At 43.9% G+C, this 17,951-nt stretch overlaps 1 protein-coding gene across 2 annotated transcripts; it reads left to right on the top strand.

Moving 5' to 3' along the window:
* Positions 1-6,840: 6,840 nt before the first annotated feature.
* Positions 6,841-17,438, top strand: LOC108799290 (aldo-keto reductase family 1 member C23-like protein). 2 transcript variants are annotated; one of them, XM_018571137.1, is made up of 10 exons: positions 6,841-6,942; positions 9,060-9,131; positions 9,622-9,789; positions 10,364-10,480; positions 11,875-11,952; positions 12,807-12,929; positions 13,781-13,890; positions 15,378-15,543; positions 16,319-16,401; positions 17,355-17,438. In XM_018571137.1, the coding sequence occupies exons 1-10, from the start codon at positions 6,904-6,906 to the stop codon at positions 17,395-17,397; spliced, it is 999 nt and encodes a 332-aa protein (XP_018426639.1). In that variant the 5' UTR covers positions 6,841-6,903; the 3' UTR covers positions 17,398-17,438. The 2 variants fall into 2 exon arrangements, with proteins under 2 accessions (XP_018426639.1, XP_018426640.1); XM_018571138.1 differs by lacking the exon at positions 12,807-12,929.
* The last annotated feature ends 513 nt before the right edge of the window (positions 17,439-17,951 follow it).

Raw genomic sequence — 17,951 nt, 5'->3', positions numbered from 1 at the left:
AGGATTCTTCAGCCCTTTGCTCCCTGCCCCTGATGCTTTCACTTCATCAACCACATGGAAAACCCACCATTTCCCCTGACATTCTGAATAGGATCCCTCAGGAGCTCTGGGCCTCAGGCCCAGAAGACATCGGACACCTGGATGTACCCCCGGTGGTGGTGAAACTTAAAGAGGGAGTGACCCTCCCAAGGAAACCTCAATACCCACTCAAACTGGCCCAATTTCCACCCATGTGGACGCACTGGTGAAAAGTGGGGCCCTGGTACCCTGCACCTCTCCATGCAACACACCCCTCTTCCCAGTCAAGAAGAAGACCCCAAAGGGTGAACCAGAGAAATATAGGATGGTGCAGGATTTGAGGGCAGTAAATGAAGCCACAGTGCTGGACACCCCCATCGTGCCAAACCCACACACCCTGCTCTCGGGTATCCCACCCTCCGCCAAGTTCTTTACAGTGATTGATTTGGCAAATGCCTTCTTCAGTGTGCCCCTGGACTGCAACAGCCAGTATCTATTTGCCTTCACACACGAGGGCCAACAATATACCTGGACAGTGATGCCACAGGGAGCCCAGAACTCCCCAAGTCAGTTTGCACATGCTATGTCTAGGATCCTGAGCACGTGGCAAGACCTCCACCCGGAAGTGACCCTGCTCCAGTATGTGGATGACCTGCTCTTATGTGCTGACACCCTGTCCCTGGCTGAAGAAACTGCTGAGAGTCTGCTTACATATCTGGCTAAAAAGGGGTGTAAAGCTTCCAAAGACAAACTTCAATGGTGCTCTGAGAAGGTTATATTCCTGGGCCATTGCATCTCTCAAGGCACCCACCATATCACTGAAGACCGAATCATGGTGGTCCAGAATATTCCATTGCCCAAGGTTGCCAAACAATTACATGCCTTCCTTGGTCTAATTTCCTATTGCAGATCATGGATTCCTGATGCCTCCATCCTCATGCAACCATTATATGACGACCTCAAATCCATCCCATTCACCCTGACTGACGAATCTGTGGAAAACTTCATGCTGCTTAAACGAGCAATTTCCACAGCACCAGCTTATTATGATAAACCATTCAAACTCTTCGTGTCAGAAAGACAAGGACATGCATCAGGGGTCCTCGCACAGGTTCATGGGGGCAAGACTAGACCAATAGGATACTACTCCTGCCGGTTGGACCCAGTGGCCAGAGGGGGGCCTGCCTGTTTGAAGGCTGTGTTTGCAGCACAGGCGCTGCTGGACAAGACATCTGATTTAGTGTTAGCACATCCACTCCTTCTGCTGGCACCGCACGATATTGCTGCCATCCTTAACCAGACCCAACCAAAACACCTATACTCTGCCAGACATCTGAGACTACAGATATCTCTGCTGATCCCAGGCAATGTCACCCTCCAGCGCTGCACCACTCTGAACCCTGCTACGCTTCTACTACTTTCAAGGGGGGAAGCACAAGAGGAGGGAACTGAGGAAGAAAAAGGTTCGGAACAAGAACATGAGGAGAGAACTGAGGAAGAAGCACAGGAAGGTTCGGAACAAGGACATGACTGCTTGGAAGTCATGCGCGCCGAAAACCACACACCTCCCCACAGTGAGTAAAACACCCCTGGTCGAACCGGACCTTACCCTCTTTGTTGACGGTTACTGACATGTGGACGATCTGGGTAAGTATCACACAGGCTGTGCAGTGACAACCGTGGATCAGATCCTACAGGCGGATCCCCTGCCACCTACCATGTCTGCCCAGGAAGCAGAACTTCAAGCCCTCACTGCTGCGTGCAAACTGGCAGAGGGGAAAAGAGTGAACATCTACCCAGACTCCAGATATGCCTTTGGGGTGGCACATGACTTTGGAATCATCTGGAAGATGCAAGGCTTCCTAACGGCCGCTGGAACACCGGTGAAACATGGGCCAGCCATCAAGGAATTGATGGAAGCTTTGCTCCTGCCCGAGCAGGTGGCTATTCTAAAGGTCAAAGCACATGGGAAGCTAGATTCTGAAGAAGCCCGAGGCAGTCACCTCGCGGACACCGCAGCAAAACAAGCTGCAAGGAAACAGCAGAAAGTGGATGAAGAAGTAGCAGAAACAGTCCTGGCCGTCCATATACCAACAGATGAGGCCTACCTAATCTCAAGGCAGAAAGGAGTACATACAGAAGAGAGACTGAGCTGGGGTGACAAAGGAGCAGTCTACGAGAATGAATTGTACAAAGTGAGAGGAAAAGTCTGTTTACCCAAGTACATGTACCCAGCAGTGGTGCAATGGGCCCATGGAAGTGGACACCTGTCAAAGAACTTGATGAATTCACTCATCAGCAAGTACTACTGGGCCCCTGGAATAACTACAGCGACCAAGAACTACTGCAATTCATGCACAATATGCTCCAAACGCAACCCAGGGAGGATGGAGAGAGCACCACAAAAACACCTGGCCAAACCTCTGTACCCATTTCAAAGAATACAAATAGACCATATCCAGATGCCAAAAAGTGGCCGATATGAGTATGCCTTGGTGATTGTGGACATGTTTTCAGGGTGGCCAGAGGCCTACCCTGTAACTAACATGACAGCAAGGACCACAGCAAAGAAACTCCTGTCTGAGGTAGTGTGTAGATACGGGGTTCCAGAGGTCATCAAGAGCGACCGAGGCCCCGCCTTCACAGCTACCCGGCCCAAAGAAATATGGGCTGCCCTGGGGACCACCTTAGCCTACCACACACCATACCATCCTCAGAGTAGTGGCAAGGTGGAGAAAATGAACGGCACTCTTTAGGCCAGAATGCTCAAAATGGCTCAGGAAACTGATATGAGCTGGCCAGATAGTCTGCCTATTGCCCTGTTCAGTGACAGATACACACCAAGAGGAGAACACTCTTTATCCCCTTATGAAATATTGTTTGGTTCAGCCCCCAGACTTGGTTGTTATTTTCCACAACAGTTACAGTTGCAATCTGATGTGTTAACAAATTATGTGACTGCATTATCATGTGAATTAACCCGTATCCATGCACAAGTGTTTTCTTCCATTCCAGATCCTGAGTCAGATAACGGGACTCACAGCTTGCTACCTGGAGATTGGGTGTTAGTAAAGAAATTTGTGAGAAAAAAATCCCTTGAACCCAGATATGATGGTCCCTTCCAAGTCCTGCTAACCACGGCCACATCTGTCAAGTTTTCTGGGAAGAACACTAGGATTCACGCCTCCCACTGCAAGAAAGTCCCAGCCCCTGAGGATAGGGCACCAGCTACACCATGATGTCCATGATATATATCCTTTTTCTGATGGGGTTGGTGGGAGCTTAACAAGTAGCCATCACACGAAATGACAAGTCACAGACCACGTTCTGGTACAACTCATCCACCACACATGTAGCCACATTACCCACATGTGTACATAGACGCCATAGGAGTCCCAAGGGGGGTCCCAGACGAGTTCAAGGCTCGAGACCAGGTAAAATCAGGTTTTGAGTCCTTGATTCCCATAATTACTGTCAACAAACATGCTTAATAGTACAAGACATTTAGAGATAACAGATGTGGGCATATGTGTGATGAACACTCTCATGTTATCTGTGTATAAAAGAGAGACCACCCTGAATAAAGCAGAATCGTCATAGACCTTAACCCTGTGTTTGTGATTTATCCGGTGCACCGCATACAACAAATTAGGAACAGCAGCAGATATCTTGTGTGAACCCAGTTGTGGTTCTGATCCATTTCATAAGCAATGCCTGTGATGCCTACTGCCCCTTCAGACAGGAAATTACAGGTTTTATAAAATGGTAGCGCTCCTTACAGAGACAAGGATATGTTACGTTTTTTTTTTAACGGTGTAGAGATAAGCTTAAAAGGGAACTATGGGGTAACCTTTTTATCCCATAGTTCTCTTTAGGGTCACGAGAGGACATATATTAACGTCCTCCCATGACCCAAAGTGTAGGATATAGCGGGCTATAGCTCGCAATATACTGAGAGTTCCCCAGCCGGAACGGATCCCGACAATGCTGTTGCGATCAACCGAGCTGGATGATTGACAGCGGGCTCTGCCTATCTAGATGCAAAGCCAACTGCAGGGAGATGATCAGGAAGCGAGTGATGGTATGTGTTCGCTCACTTCCCGATCTATAGAGTCGACATGTGACATCTTCTTTGTCACACGTTGTCTCTAACTATGAGGATGAGTGTAAATCATTAACCTCAAAGTTCTCCTGTAATGATTTTAAAAGATTGTTTTTAATGAAAAACAGTGCAGAAAAAGATGCAGAAAAAGATGTTACATAAAAGAGAGACAGATACTACAACAGTAACCCAAATTTTTAAAAAAGGAATACGAATGAAAGTACTAGCAAAGTTCTGGGTCCTATGGGTTCCAACAGAGTGCCGTCAATGAAGCAGGAAATGGCAAAAGTTTGGTTTTTGATGTTACATGTAAAGTTCTTTAGATGCTAAAATTAGAGCTTTTTCTTAATGGTACAAGAGCCTGTCAGCTGCCTTGTGCAGTCGTTTTTTGTGCACCCTCTAAGGCAGGAGGTTTCAAACTCAATTCACTCGGGGCCACTAGACACATTTTTTTCTTCCATGGGGGCCACTTGCCAAATGTCATACTTCAAAATAAAATGTATCTATATCTGGTATGGTACTACGGACGATAATACAGACACAATAAGGCCCTATTCATATCTGTACGTTTAGGTGCAATTAGGGATTCCTGCATCAGGAACTTCTGTTTTCCTGCAGCAGGAATGCCTAATCTGGCATTTACAAGTGGCAGCTGTCATCTATTCAAGTTAATGATCAGGTGAGAGCAGCTGCATGTGAAACTCCTGCACATCACATGTAATGGTATGTAATATGAATACATGCGGTTAGAAAACACGCTCCATGGATGCACAATCGATGTGTCTAGGGACAGTGATTGATTCATAACCACATGTAATCATATCAAATACTGCTGTCACCTGATCGTTAACTTGAATGGGTGACAGCTGCCGCTTCTAAACACCACATTAGGGATTCCTGCTGCAGGAAAATAATACATCCCCCATCCCCATAAAAAATACTACCCCTGCACATATTAAACAATACAATCCCCCCCTCCCCCTCAGAGAAGCAGCTATGCGGTCTGCATCCGACAGAGATGCAGATCGTGTAGCTGCTCCTGCAAGTCAGGTACCCAGTCTGAAACTGGGTACCTGACTTGTCAGCTGGCTGCAATCCACATAGTACTGGCTCGCAGACCACAATTGTCACGCGGGGGGATCCTTTGTGACCCCTGCTCTAGTTGGTGTCACTGAGCTAGCTCCCTACCCAATCAGAAAGGCCCAGGGGGGTGAAGCAGGAGGGCTGAAAGTTTTTATGATTTTTTAATTTGCCTCTCACAAACTGTCAGTTTCATACTAATAGCCATATTTGAATATACTCACAGATCACCACTTGTTAAACAATAGATTACAGTGTGCAATGAAATTAGCTTTGTCTAGATACCAGACTTGACATACCTGTAATGTATGCCTCCTTCAGAAGGGGTAATGTGTGTCTTAGGCTTCTGTGCCCCCCCAAAGCGGCGTTAGTCGTTATTAATGTATCACCCCCAGGTCCAAAGTTATGAATACTGAGTGAAATTTGGAACCTGATTTTATTGGCAGGGGTGATTTACAGGTCATTTGCTCGTTGTCAGTGCGGGCAATCTTTGTGGATTACTTGGGTCTGCCAAGTGTAAAAAATTTATTTTCTGGGGCCATGAAATAACAAATAGGCCTGATTAGCAGATATCCGGTGTTCTGGTTTTTACTGTGGAATTTGAAGGACTTTTGAAGACCTTCTAAAGACAGATCTATGTAATTGTTGTTATTGTTTAAGTTACTTCTGCCCCCACATGTGTGATGGTTGAGTGGGAAGTTAGATACAGAAACCTTCCTATGTATGCCTGTCAAGGAAGTGAACTTCAACTGCAAAGGAGCCTGAGCTCTGAAGGGATCCAACATGCACAGCCAGTAACTAGAAAGATAACAACCCGAAAACTGCCTTAAAGATCTAGAAAAACTGATGCCTAGTTCAGAGAATGAAATCCATTGTGCTGTGGGATATCCTGATCTCCACCTCACCCTTCTTCCCATATTGCTCTGTCCAGTAAAACCTTCTATTTTAAATCTACTACTGGCACCCATTACTCGGACCAACAGGAGAAAAGAAGCATGCCTGAGATGTTTCTGGAACTTTGCTGTAAATAAATGTACTTCAGACACTTGTAATGTAGCTACTTAGTAGCTGAATCACATAACCGTTGGGCCTCGTTCACACGAGCGGTAAGGGGGTGGTAAAACCAGGAGGCTGCAGCAAAAATATCCAGTATGTTGCAATTAGCAGGCGATATATAGAGATCCTTGCAATAGAGAATCCCCCTGGGATTAAAAGAAAATAAAAATCTTCACTCAGGAGGTGACAATATCCCCCTCATGAACGCTGGGTGGCTGCTACTCCACCACCCTCTAAAAAAGCAATTCACTGCAGATCGTTTTCAGAGGGTGGTGAATGCTGCCGCCTGTATGAATGTAATAAACACAAGAACACTGAATATAGGCACGTAGGTAAAATGATACAAAATACAAGCAACATGGCCATTTGTCAGAATTTTAGTCATGCACAGAAGAGGGCTTTAAAACATAAATTACAGATTTTTATCACTTAATCCTGTTAAACTGGTTATATGGCGCACATTATTAATTTAGATGCAGCCACACCTCATTAAAAAAACTGGAGACACGCTTGGGAAAGGAACAGCCTTCTTATACAGGGTCCACTGGGAATAGCATACAGTAAAGATGTCGTCAATCGAGAAGGATGAGGGCGAGGGCACAAAACTTCACCGAGACTCCCACCTGCTTCTCAATGATGGGCACAGCATGCCAGTGATTGCTCTGGGGACATTCACCCCTGATGTAGTAAGTAACTCTCAACTTTTCTTTCTTTTTTGTTGTTGACATTTTAGGTAGTAACGTAGCAAAAAGAGCAAAGATGTAGCCCAATCACAGATAAAATGTTAGCATAGGGCCTGTTCACATGATATCAGGTCCTGATCAGGTGCGGATCTGCAGACGCGGTGCTACTGATGCAGTGCGTTTTTGCCATGTTTTGGCCGCGTTTTTGATGCGTTCCAGTTAAAAAAAAAATAATGTTTTTTTTTTGCTTGAGTGGGACTGTCAGTATGTTAGCTGCAGTACAGTGCGTTTTTGATGCGTTTTACGTTTCCGGTCCGCTTCCTGACTGTACAAAATGTGACATGCAGTATTTTTTCTGTCGTAACCTCGCACGTGAGAACTGTAGCCCATAAAACACATAGGGATACATTGGGATGCATTTTTAGTGCAGGAGCGTACGGATCAGGTCAGCACAGAAAACGGACGTCGTGTGAACAGGCCCTGAGTGCCCATTAACACATAGTGTATGGTAATACAAGCTTTTTTCATGTGTTGATGTGTGTTCCACTGAGTGCATGTTCTCCCTGTGCTTGCATGGGTTTCCTCTAGGTACTCCGGTTTCTTCTCATACTCTAAGGCCCCGTTCCCACTGCGCGATATGCAAATCGCGCGTTTGTTGCACGATTTGTATATTGCGCGACATCGCGAGATTTGCCGCGTTCAAGCTTGCATTGAGCAAGCTTGAATCGTGGCTAAATCCGCTCCAAAAAGGGTCCTGCTGTAGCGACACACGACCCGCGACAGCAGGACCCTTTGCCCCCTTGTATTGCATTGGAGCGCGATATCGTGCGGTAATTTGCCGCGATATCGAGGGAATTACCACGCGATAAATCGCTCAATGTGAACGGGGTCTAAAGACACGCTGGAAGGTTAATTGGCTCCTGTCTAAATCGGCCCTGTATGTGTGTGTATGTATAGGGACCCTAGATTGTAAGCCCCATGAGGGCAGGGCTGTATCACACACAGGGGCGTAACTAGAAATCATAGGGCCCCATAGCAAAATTTTGTATGGGGCCCCGTGATTGCTAGTTATGCCACTTGCAGAGCCCACCTGATATAGCAAACAGCCCTCCTGAGAGTGACCCTGCAGAGCCCACCATAGACTCGCTATAGTGGGCTCTGCAGGGTCTCAGATGGGCTGCACACCTCTTACCTGTCAGCGCTGTCCGCCCCCGTAGGTCGCCGGGCCCCGCCTCCTCTTCTGTCCCCTGACCCCGCCTCCTCTTCTATCGACGGGCCCCGCCTGCTCTTAGGTCGCTGACCAGTGATGTAAGAGGAGGCGGGGTTGCTCTTAAGCACAACAACACTCACTTTATCTATGGAGGATCAGCTTTGTCTGCCTAGGACAACAAGTGCGTTAGGTCTTAAGAAAAGCATCTCCGCCTCTCCTTATTTCCATAACATAGGGTGGAGGTATTCTGCAGTCTTCAGAGATAGCTGGGAATAATGTAACTGATAACAGAACAGGCTAAAAACGCGCGAAGTTATCAGCTCACAAAATTCCTGGCAGGATCAACAGGTATGTTTTTGCACTTATCAATCAGATTTAGTGGTTAGCACTTCTGCCCCACAGTACTGGGGTCCCTGGTGTGAATCCCAGCCAAGACACTAACTGCAAGGAGTTTGCATGTTCACCTTGCATGCTTGCGTGAGTTTCTCCCAAGAATTCTGGTTTCCTTCCAGATCTTGACTTCTGTCTAAATTGTCCCAAGTATGTGTATGTATGTATGTAACATAGGGACCTTAGATTGTAAGCTCCTTGAGGGCAGGGACTAATGCGAATCTGCAGTATATAAAGCACTGTGTAAATTGTCAGCGCTATATAAATACCTGTAATACATAAAATATAACATAACACTTTCCATGGTATATTTATCAAAGCAAAAAAGCACAAATAATACAAGTTTATTGTTAGGAACTACATACACTTGGCTTGGGCCAGGACCTGTCAAATGCCTTGAAGGGAAGGTTGCGCAGAATTTGTTAGGTTAGCTAATTATACAAACTGCAAGAAACAAACACATTTCTTTTTCCTAAAAATGAATTTACATTAATTGTAGTACAAACTTTTTTCTTCTCAGCTGCCCGAGGACTTGATTGCAGAAAACAGGATGAACATCTCTGTTCTGGAGACCTCTGATGTTTTGGACCAGGTATGTTCTAAGCTATGGATCAATACAATGGAAAATATAGGACTTATTCATCAGTTCTTGGAGTCTGGGGGCGATAAGGGTGTGGAGCAGCCCCTCGTACCTCGTAGATTATAGTTTGCTTTTGCTGTGTTAGTGAAAACTGATTTCTGATTGGTTGCTCTGAGTAATGATATATTTTGTAAGTAGTTATAAACTGGGAGCCATATCGTAGAGCTTGTGAGGTGCAAATCGAATTCTTGGTGTGTCACATTTGGTAGATTTCCCTTTACTTCCTGATCCACAGACAGTGGAAGTGAGGGGAAATCTCTCCATTGGAAGATTTACCCTCTATTCCTGTTTGGGAGACATCTGTAACATCTTTAATATTTTATCACTGTCTGTCTCAGTTACACCAGGACAAATAGAATCTCCTCAGTGGTGACAAAGACAGCAATAGGTATTATATTAATTATAATTATATCTGACATCAGTTGCTCTCATTTTATATTAGACTGCCACAAATGCTGTGAAAGAAGCCGTGAAAACTTCCCTTGGCGTTGGTTACCGCCATATTGACTCTGCCTACATATATATGACTGAGAAAAACATTGGCCAGGCCTTTCAAGAAACATTTTCGGAAGGAAATCTGAAAAGAGAAGATGTCTTCTATACAACTAAGGTATCCTCATTTGCAGTCTCCAGGCAAGCAAATAAATGCATAGAGGAAACACATTAGTGTGATCTGGTTTAATTTTCAAAAGATTTGTAACTCTGTTTAGCCAGCCCCATGATGCGGGTACCGCATGCCGTTTTTTCTTTCTTGGTTTACATTTGCAGAGAGAGCGGTCCGCTTCGGCAGACCATTCTCCCTGTTTCAGCTGTGTGTTCAGCTCAGACAAGCCAAAGCATATGTGTGTTGGCTCGGCTGCCTTTGGCTGCTGTATGGGCTATTTTGAATAGCCTGTACAGCAGTCCTTCAGTCCAGCGAAACCAAAGGGCTCCGGCGGCCGAAGTGAGCCAAAGGATTAGCCGAAGCTACGGCTATATTCCTCGGCTCAATAGTGAATAATCCTCTAAATAAAATAAAAAAATGCAGCCACAACTTTTAAGCTGTGATATAATACATTTCTGCTTTTGGGTTACACTTTAACTCCTTTAGTATCATCAATAATATACACATTGCAATATGGTTATTTTGGAACATGGCGATGACTTTTATGGATCGCTATCATTTCTTTTTTTTTTAATTACAGCTATGGTGCACGTTCCACCAGCCCCATCTTGTTCGCCCGGCTATAGAAAGGTCTCTTGCTGCTCTTCAGATGGATTATGTTGATTTACTTATTATACATCACCCCATAGGCTTAAAGGTAATGTAGCATGCTTTATTGTGCATTGCGTAAAACATGTGTCTTTAGATGACACCATTGTTCCAATATCTGGACTCAAGTACAAATGTCAGTGGTTAGCATATTCGGGATTTCTAAAATGCGCTTCTTAAAGTGGACCTATCAGGAATTTTATTTCTGCATGAATAAATTCCTGACATAGTATACAAAAAAAAATTATATACAGTATATATATACGGTATATACATACATACGTATAAATCTCTACAGTTTGCAATTAAAAAACAATATTTGAAAAGTGCACCCTGGAAAAGTGATGCCATTAATCTGCTACAGGCAGAAAAAATAAGTATTTACCTCAGCTTTGCCAGTGATCACTCAAACTGTCCGCTGCAAGCCACAAGGTGAGAGGCACCTGATTTTCAATGATTATGTTATCTAACAGAAATATATTTCAGTCCAGGAAAGAAATGGATGAGGCCTGAAAAAACAGAGCCATCTTTCTGGAGAAAAACAAAGGTATTGTCAGGGGGAGTCCCATGATTCCTGTGAGATGTAATACATTCCAGGAAGTACATTACTTTAGCATCTATGTACTTAAAAGAGAACTATGGGCAGGACAGGCCGGATTTACTCTCCCTGTCGCCCCAAGGCCAGATTCTGCAATGCGCCCCTCCCCCCCGCCAACCCATCCCCCCCCCTTCCCATCAATGGAGAATGGCAACCAGATGGCGGGGTTAGTGTAAATTTTTTTTACTGTTTCTTTATTTTTTAAAAACTTTATCACTTTTTATTTGTGTATTTAATTATTTCTTCTTAGGAGTGCTGGAACTCATGTGACAGAAGGACAGCTCTCCCCTCTCACTGTCTACAGTCTACACGGAGCGGCAGGGTTACTTATACCCCTGCCACTCTGCTCACTGCAGTGAGAGACTCGGGACTCAGCGGCGGTGGCTGGAACCAAAGTGCAGGGGGGAGGGGGAGAAGGCTGCACACATCGCCGATTTCACATGTAAACGAAAAATCGGCTGCCTCACTTGTACAAAGCAGGACTAAATGTAGAGAGAGCAACTTCCCCACAAGAACACCGCTGCTGCCCCTCTGCGCCCTGCCGCCCCAAGGCCGGGCCTCGGTGGCCTTGTGGAGAATCCGGGCCTGACTATGGGGTTAGGGCTTTTCCCCATAGTTCTCCTAAGGGTAATGGGAGGACACAAACTGGCGTCCTCCCGTCACACATTTTTTTAAAATTATATATGTGAAATAAATTAGTCCAACACTAACTGCTTTGCATCTGAGAGGTCAAAGATGAAGAAATGCAATGTTGAAAAAATATTCTGCTTAATATTGTATTATAAATAAAGTAACCTACACTTACTACACAAGTCTGTTCATGCTTGTCATGTTTGTCTTTAAAGCCAGGAGACAACCTCTTCCCAAGTGACGAGAAAGGCGCTCCTTTGTTGGACAGTGTTGACTACCCACAGGTCTGGGAGGTAAGTACATTTGCCATTAGAAAATTCTGAATCATCATAAGACCTGATTAGAACTAGAGAAAGACACTTGAATACAATATCTAGCCCCATTAATACCATTTGTTCGGCAGCACGTCCTCCAAGAACCAAGAATTTCCCTTTAGCGGTTAAAGTGTATGTAAAGTGCAACATTTTTTTTAAGTAGGGAGGGGTTAAGCCAGTGTCAGTTTATTGTTTGCTGTCTGTTTCCCATTAGTGAGATTTTCCTACCCTTAGTCTGAAGTGAAGACACAACAGGAAGTGAGAGTGACATTTCTACAAAATGGGGCAAATTTCACTCTTAGACAATTGTCGCTGGGACAGGTGTCCCTGCTGGAAGATTTTCCCTCACCTCCTGTTCTAGTAACGACTTTCAAATTTTGGATTTCTTGTTACTTTTGTCTCTGTAACAATGGAGACCAGGACAAACAGAGGAGTAAATCTTACCAAGGGGAACACAGACACCAATAACAACCTTGCAAGAGTTTGAGTTTTTCCACATTCTACGAAAACAAAATTGTAACTTTTTAAACACATTTCAAACTCAATGAGCTCAGCAACACTGAGGGTGTCTGCCTCGAAATTCGTAATTTTGTCTCAAAATTAATTTCTCTAATATCACTTTCATCACCTATATTCCCCACATGAGTGGATGTTTGAAGTGAACAAAGGTTCATTCACCTCAATTTACTCTTTGGTAACTGGGGGTGATAATATTCTGTTGACAACATATATTGTGAGGATAAAATGTTTGTGTCTTTTGTATATGAAGTTGTGGATGGAAGTTACCCAGCTACAAGAGGCGAATTAAAACTTTTAACTGTCATTTGGTCTAGGCGATGGAGCAATGTAAAGATGCCGGACTTGTTAAATCCATCGGAGTGTCCAACTTTAACCGCCAACAGATGGAGCTGATCCTTAATAAACCGGACCTGAAATACAAACCCGTCTGCAATCAGGTAGATTATATTGTATTTATTCCAAAGAGCTACTCAGCAATTTTCTAAATTAAAGTGACTCTAAACTCAGGAGTTAAATCTTAAAAATACATTCAAGTACCCTATTAACAACAATTTATGTTATTTGTGTATCACTCGGCTGTAGATCCTCAAATCATCTCTGAATTGGTGCTGACACTGTCCTTCCTTCTGGACGGTGGCTACTTTTGTTCCCCATGGTCCCTGTGTGTGTTGTAAAGTAGTCACCGCTCCAAGCTCACTCCCATGAAGGACTACAATCTCATGTTTATTTTACTTATTTGTATTGAGATTGTAGTCCATCACGAGAGCAAGCTTGGAGCGGTGACTACTTTACAACAGAATTAAACTTTATAACAGTTTATGAGAACAGATTTTATGTTACTATGTAATACCGGGAAATCCAACATGTTTCCAAATGTTATCAGAACATGCTCTTCCAATGGGGACACCTGTTGTGGTAAAGCCGTCTAAAAGGGTTATTTCCTTACTCATCAGAGATTGGGTCTTGCTACCTGTTTTGTCTCCTGGACAGGAAGTGAAGGGAAGAATTCCTAGTGGGGCATGCACAGCATAGTCAAACTTGACAGGGGTTTAACCATTCCCAACCCCCAAAAAAGTATTAAAAAAACATACACTTTGAAGTGAAATTGCAGCTGATATGACCACTGCCATAAAGCAATAGTGTTTCTGATCCTTCCCCACCCTAGCCAAAGCTAGAAGGAAAGGTTTTGGCTAAAGTTCCACTTTAACCCATAGAGCAGACAGTAGATTGATAATATGAGGTGTCTCTATAGGGTGTGAAGTTCATTTATCAAAGTTTTTACTGACAGGTGGAATGTCATCCATACCTCAATCAGAATACAGTGTTGGAGTTTTGTAAATCAAATGATATCGTTCTCGTGGCCTATGGGGTACTGGGATCACCCACTGGGGCGTCTTGGTAAGATCAGTTACTATATTTTTTTTGCAAAAGTTTAACTAAGCTTTATAAAGGTTTTAAAGCAGTATTAAACTCTCAAACGTTTTTCAATAAAGAATCCATTTCAAACATACATAGCCCAGCAAAGTATTTTTGACCAGGCACTTACAGTTATCATGTTTCCAAACAGCTCCAACTCTCTCAGCCCGGCTTCCCTGAACTTCCTGTCCAGTACAAGATCACGAGGGACAGAGCAGTCTGCAACAGCTGTCCATCTACTAGTTTGGAGGAGGGAGGAAGGCGGAGCTGGGAGGAGAGGAGTGTCATGCCTTGCTGTGCCTGAATGTTTGTAGAGACACACAGCTTACTAGCACACACAAGCGTTGATCCATAGGACCCTGCAAGAGAAAGGAGCCACCCTAAAACAGGATATCAGGGCCAGTGTTCAAGGGGACCAGCTGATACTACAGGAAACTAAAACTTTTAAGCATCAAAGAGCAGCATCCATTGTAAGTAATTTAATCAGCATTCGAATAGCTTAGAATATCACTTTAATGCTCCAATAGAGATTCCAGGTATAGAAGCAGTCTAATGAGATCAACAGACCAAGGAACTACGAGTCTAAAAAAGTCTTTATCAATGGTTTTATTTCATACAAGCTGACATTAAAAACAACCAATGCGTTTCAGGGGCTCAGATATCTCCCATTTTTTCAGGGCTCAAATATTATTATATGTAGTTAGGCGTGGCCGGAATGCAGGCATTGATTTGCCACACGTTCCGGTGCTGGCAATTGCACTGTGGACGGGGGTGTGCCGGCTGTGCCATTGATTTCAACGCCACACCCCCTCCCACCCCAGAACTCAATGAGCTGGCCAGGATGCGATCCAGTGCGTTCCAGCAACAAATCGGGCTGGAACGCATTAGGGCTGGTTTGAAAGCTCGTACGATCTGCCCATCTTGGACAGGCAGATCGTACTTGTGAGAACTGAGAGATATGGTTGCTGCATGCTTACGTGCCAAGGATTTGTGGGGTACTGGGGTGCACTGGTAATAAAATGTGATTGCAGTGAACTGAATCATTATTATGTGACTCCGGCTTCCTGGGGTTTTTTTTTTTAATCAAGCTCATAGGTACACTTAAAGAAAATCGTGGTGACATTATAACAAGATTGCTGGGTATAGCAAGGAAATTGATTGCCTTTAGATGGTTGTCTCCTAGGCCACCCACATTAGAGGAGTGGTGTATTCAGGTTAAAGGAGAACTATGGGGTCAGGGCTTTTCCCCATAGTTCTCCTAGGGGTAACGGGAGGACACAAACTAGCGTCCTCCTGTCACCCTAAGCTCAGTATACCGCGAGCGACAGGTCGCGGTATACTGAGACGCCGCACCCGGGACGGATCTGGACAATTATGTATGGAGCCGCCCAGCTGCGTGAGTGACAGCTGGCTCTACTTTTTAACTAGTGGAAATGGTCATAGACAATGAGTATGTGATTTCTATGTAGGTTGGATCCAGACTGCCCCAGTCTACTGGAAGATCCCGTCCTGATTTCAATTGGTGAGAAATACAAAAAGAGCCCAGCGCAGGTGTCTATCCGATACATACTTCAGAGGGGATGCGTTGCTATCGTCAAGAGTTTCAAGCCCGAACGCATGAAGCAAAATCTTCAGGTAATGCAGCAAGTGGGAATCCACCTATTTGAATTGTTGTTTAGTTTGCGTAGAGTGTTAAAATTCCTGCCACCCGCCCACATGACCCAAGGAGATGCAATCACCTCAGGCTGCCTCATTATAGGAACAGCCCTGTATAGCTCACATCCATAACCTTTTAATTTAATGATGTCAATAATCCAATTGCTGTTTATTACTTAGTTCTTTCTACTATCTTATCAAGAAAGAGGGTCTCAACTGGTTAGCATCACTTGTCTGGTGTTTTAAAGAAGATGTTATCTGCTGGTGAAATATACATTGCTCGTCCAGTTCTCCTCACGATTAACCACTTTGGACCCATTGGGGCATTAGGGTTACCAATTATCCACATACTGTGCCTCCGCATACTCCATCACCATATTAAGCCCTTAGCTATGCTTACCACTAGCCCATGATGCATCTCTTCTCTCTGCTGCTCCTCTCCTCATTCAGCCACCGACTGCTCTGCCGTCAGCCACTATATCCCCCACCATTCACTTTCAGCCTGCCACCACTGGTGGTCTCAAAAACTGTATATTGTCTCACATTGCAACATTTTACCTGCACTGCAGAATGTCACAAGGTATATGTCAACACATTGCACAGTGTATTAAATACAATTTGAGTAAATTATTACTTTACACCTGCTATTGTATTTTATGTTCTGGTTTGTAGATGGGATTGTGGTTAGTTTCCATGCTAAAGAGCTGCAAAGTTTCAAAATATGAAACCTTCTGTAATCTTTACACCCTGCCAGGTCTTTGACTTCCAGCTCAGTGAAGAAGACATGAAAGCCATTGATGGGCTAAACAAAAACCTCCGCTACTGGAAATACAAAGTGTGAGTAGTTGAGCCAAATGACATCTGCGAGCTTTTAAAGTACAACTGAAGCAAAAATGTTTTTTCCGTTTTGGATAGAGCAAAGAGGGATTAGAATACCTGTCAGGTTTTTATTGCTGTTTGGAAAGTTTACCCTCTTGGTTTGTCCTGGTGACTGTTGTCACTAAAAGTGAAAGAAAGAGGAAGTCACAAATATTGGATTGTCATCAGAACAGGAATAGATGGAAAATCTTCCAATGGGAACACTTGTTCTGGTGACATTACTGACCACTAGGATGTTCCATCTCAACCACTGATTTATGTATTAGAACATACCTCCTGAGACTAGGATAGTATGACAATCTACTGAGGTGGTGGTATCCATAGGCATTTTTGCCAATAAAACTGATCCAACTAGAGAGAAAGATCCAAACTGTATAAAAAAGTTTTATTTTCTAAGATGCCACATCCACTGGATTTAAGCACATGGAGATGGGTGCCTGCTAGGCCCATCCTGTTTTAATAGTTGGCAATGGCTATGGGTAGGAACCTGCAGGGTAGTTTCTGCCCGCCTTTAAAATTGTGTTCAAAGTATCCTCAATGCCCCAGAGTTTTAAAGGACAATTTTTCTTTTACTGAAGTTTTGCTTTAAGTGTTTTCTCCACCCCTATGAGTGGCAGCCACCTACCTAATTACTTTCCTCCATTCCTGGGTTCTTCAATGTGTGACCCTGCCTGGTGCCACACAGCCTTTGCAGATAAATTCCAGGCCACATCCAGCTCCCACTGTGCATTCATTTTTCTTGTTGGATCTGTACTACTCTGGATGGCTGGGGGCCACATTAATATGGACCATCCATAGAAATTAGTGAGATGAGCCGTGTTCATGTAAAAAGGGAGTGCTTTGCGTGGCACTGGGCATGGGTGCACAGTGAGCATCTCCAGATTCTTTTTTTTCTGATATTTCTGTTATAGGTGGGAAAATCACCCAAATTACCATTATGACAAAGTGGAATAAATATGGAACGGTGCACAAAACCAGTGCCAGTACTCAAAGGACATCTCTTGGTTGACAATGCATTGTCAAGGTTCCTTCTACAAATAAAACATTGTACTAAATAAATATAACATAATTTAAAGAATTGTATGTCATGTATTAATATGAAGTGCTGTTTATAGATATATTGGTTGGATCAGTTATATTTTTTTCTATTTGTAATGTACAAACATTATAGTAGATCAAAACCATACCAATAAATTCTCACATAAACTTCTTAACTGCATTTAAAAAGTTGTTTTCAGTCTTTTTAAATCTGCAGCTTTAATTGATAGAATGCCTAGTGGCCCTGCCATGATGATCCTTGTTCAGGCACTTCCTGTTATAGGGGGACAATGCTCTGTTCTTGTCTCCCAATTATACTCCTGCAAGGTCGCCCTGCCACATGGGTTTCAAATGTACACTATGCGTGGCTGTTTCTGTTAATATGCATTACACAGGCAGGGTTGTGACCATCAGGAAACTTGACCTTAGAAATGCCATGCAGCCATTGCTGAAAAGTAGCTTAAGGAGAT

The sequence above is a fragment of the Nanorana parkeri genome, unplaced genomic scaffold, assembly GCF_000935625.1.
Source record: "Nanorana parkeri isolate BGI_ZX_2015 unplaced genomic scaffold, ASM93562v1 scaffold1686, whole genome shotgun sequence".
NCBI classification, from domain to species: Eukaryota; Metazoa; Chordata; class Amphibia; order Anura; family Dicroglossidae; genus Nanorana; species Nanorana parkeri.
The sequence above is the reverse complement of the archived record's forward strand: the minus strand, read 5'-3'. Positions and strand labels throughout refer to the sequence as shown.

Coding starts and splice junctions, on each gene's coding strand:
- LOC108799290 (XM_018571137.1), top strand. CDS start 6,904: ATGCCAGTGATTGCTCTGGGGACATTCACCCCTGATGTA. Junction 11,953..12,806: donor ACTACCCACAGGTCTGGGAG/GTAAGTACATTT, acceptor CATTTGGTCTAG/GCGATGGAGCAATGTAAAGA. Junction 12,930..13,780: donor ACAAACCCGTCTGCAATCAG/GTAGATTATATT, acceptor TTTTACTGACAG/GTGGAATGTCATCCATACCT.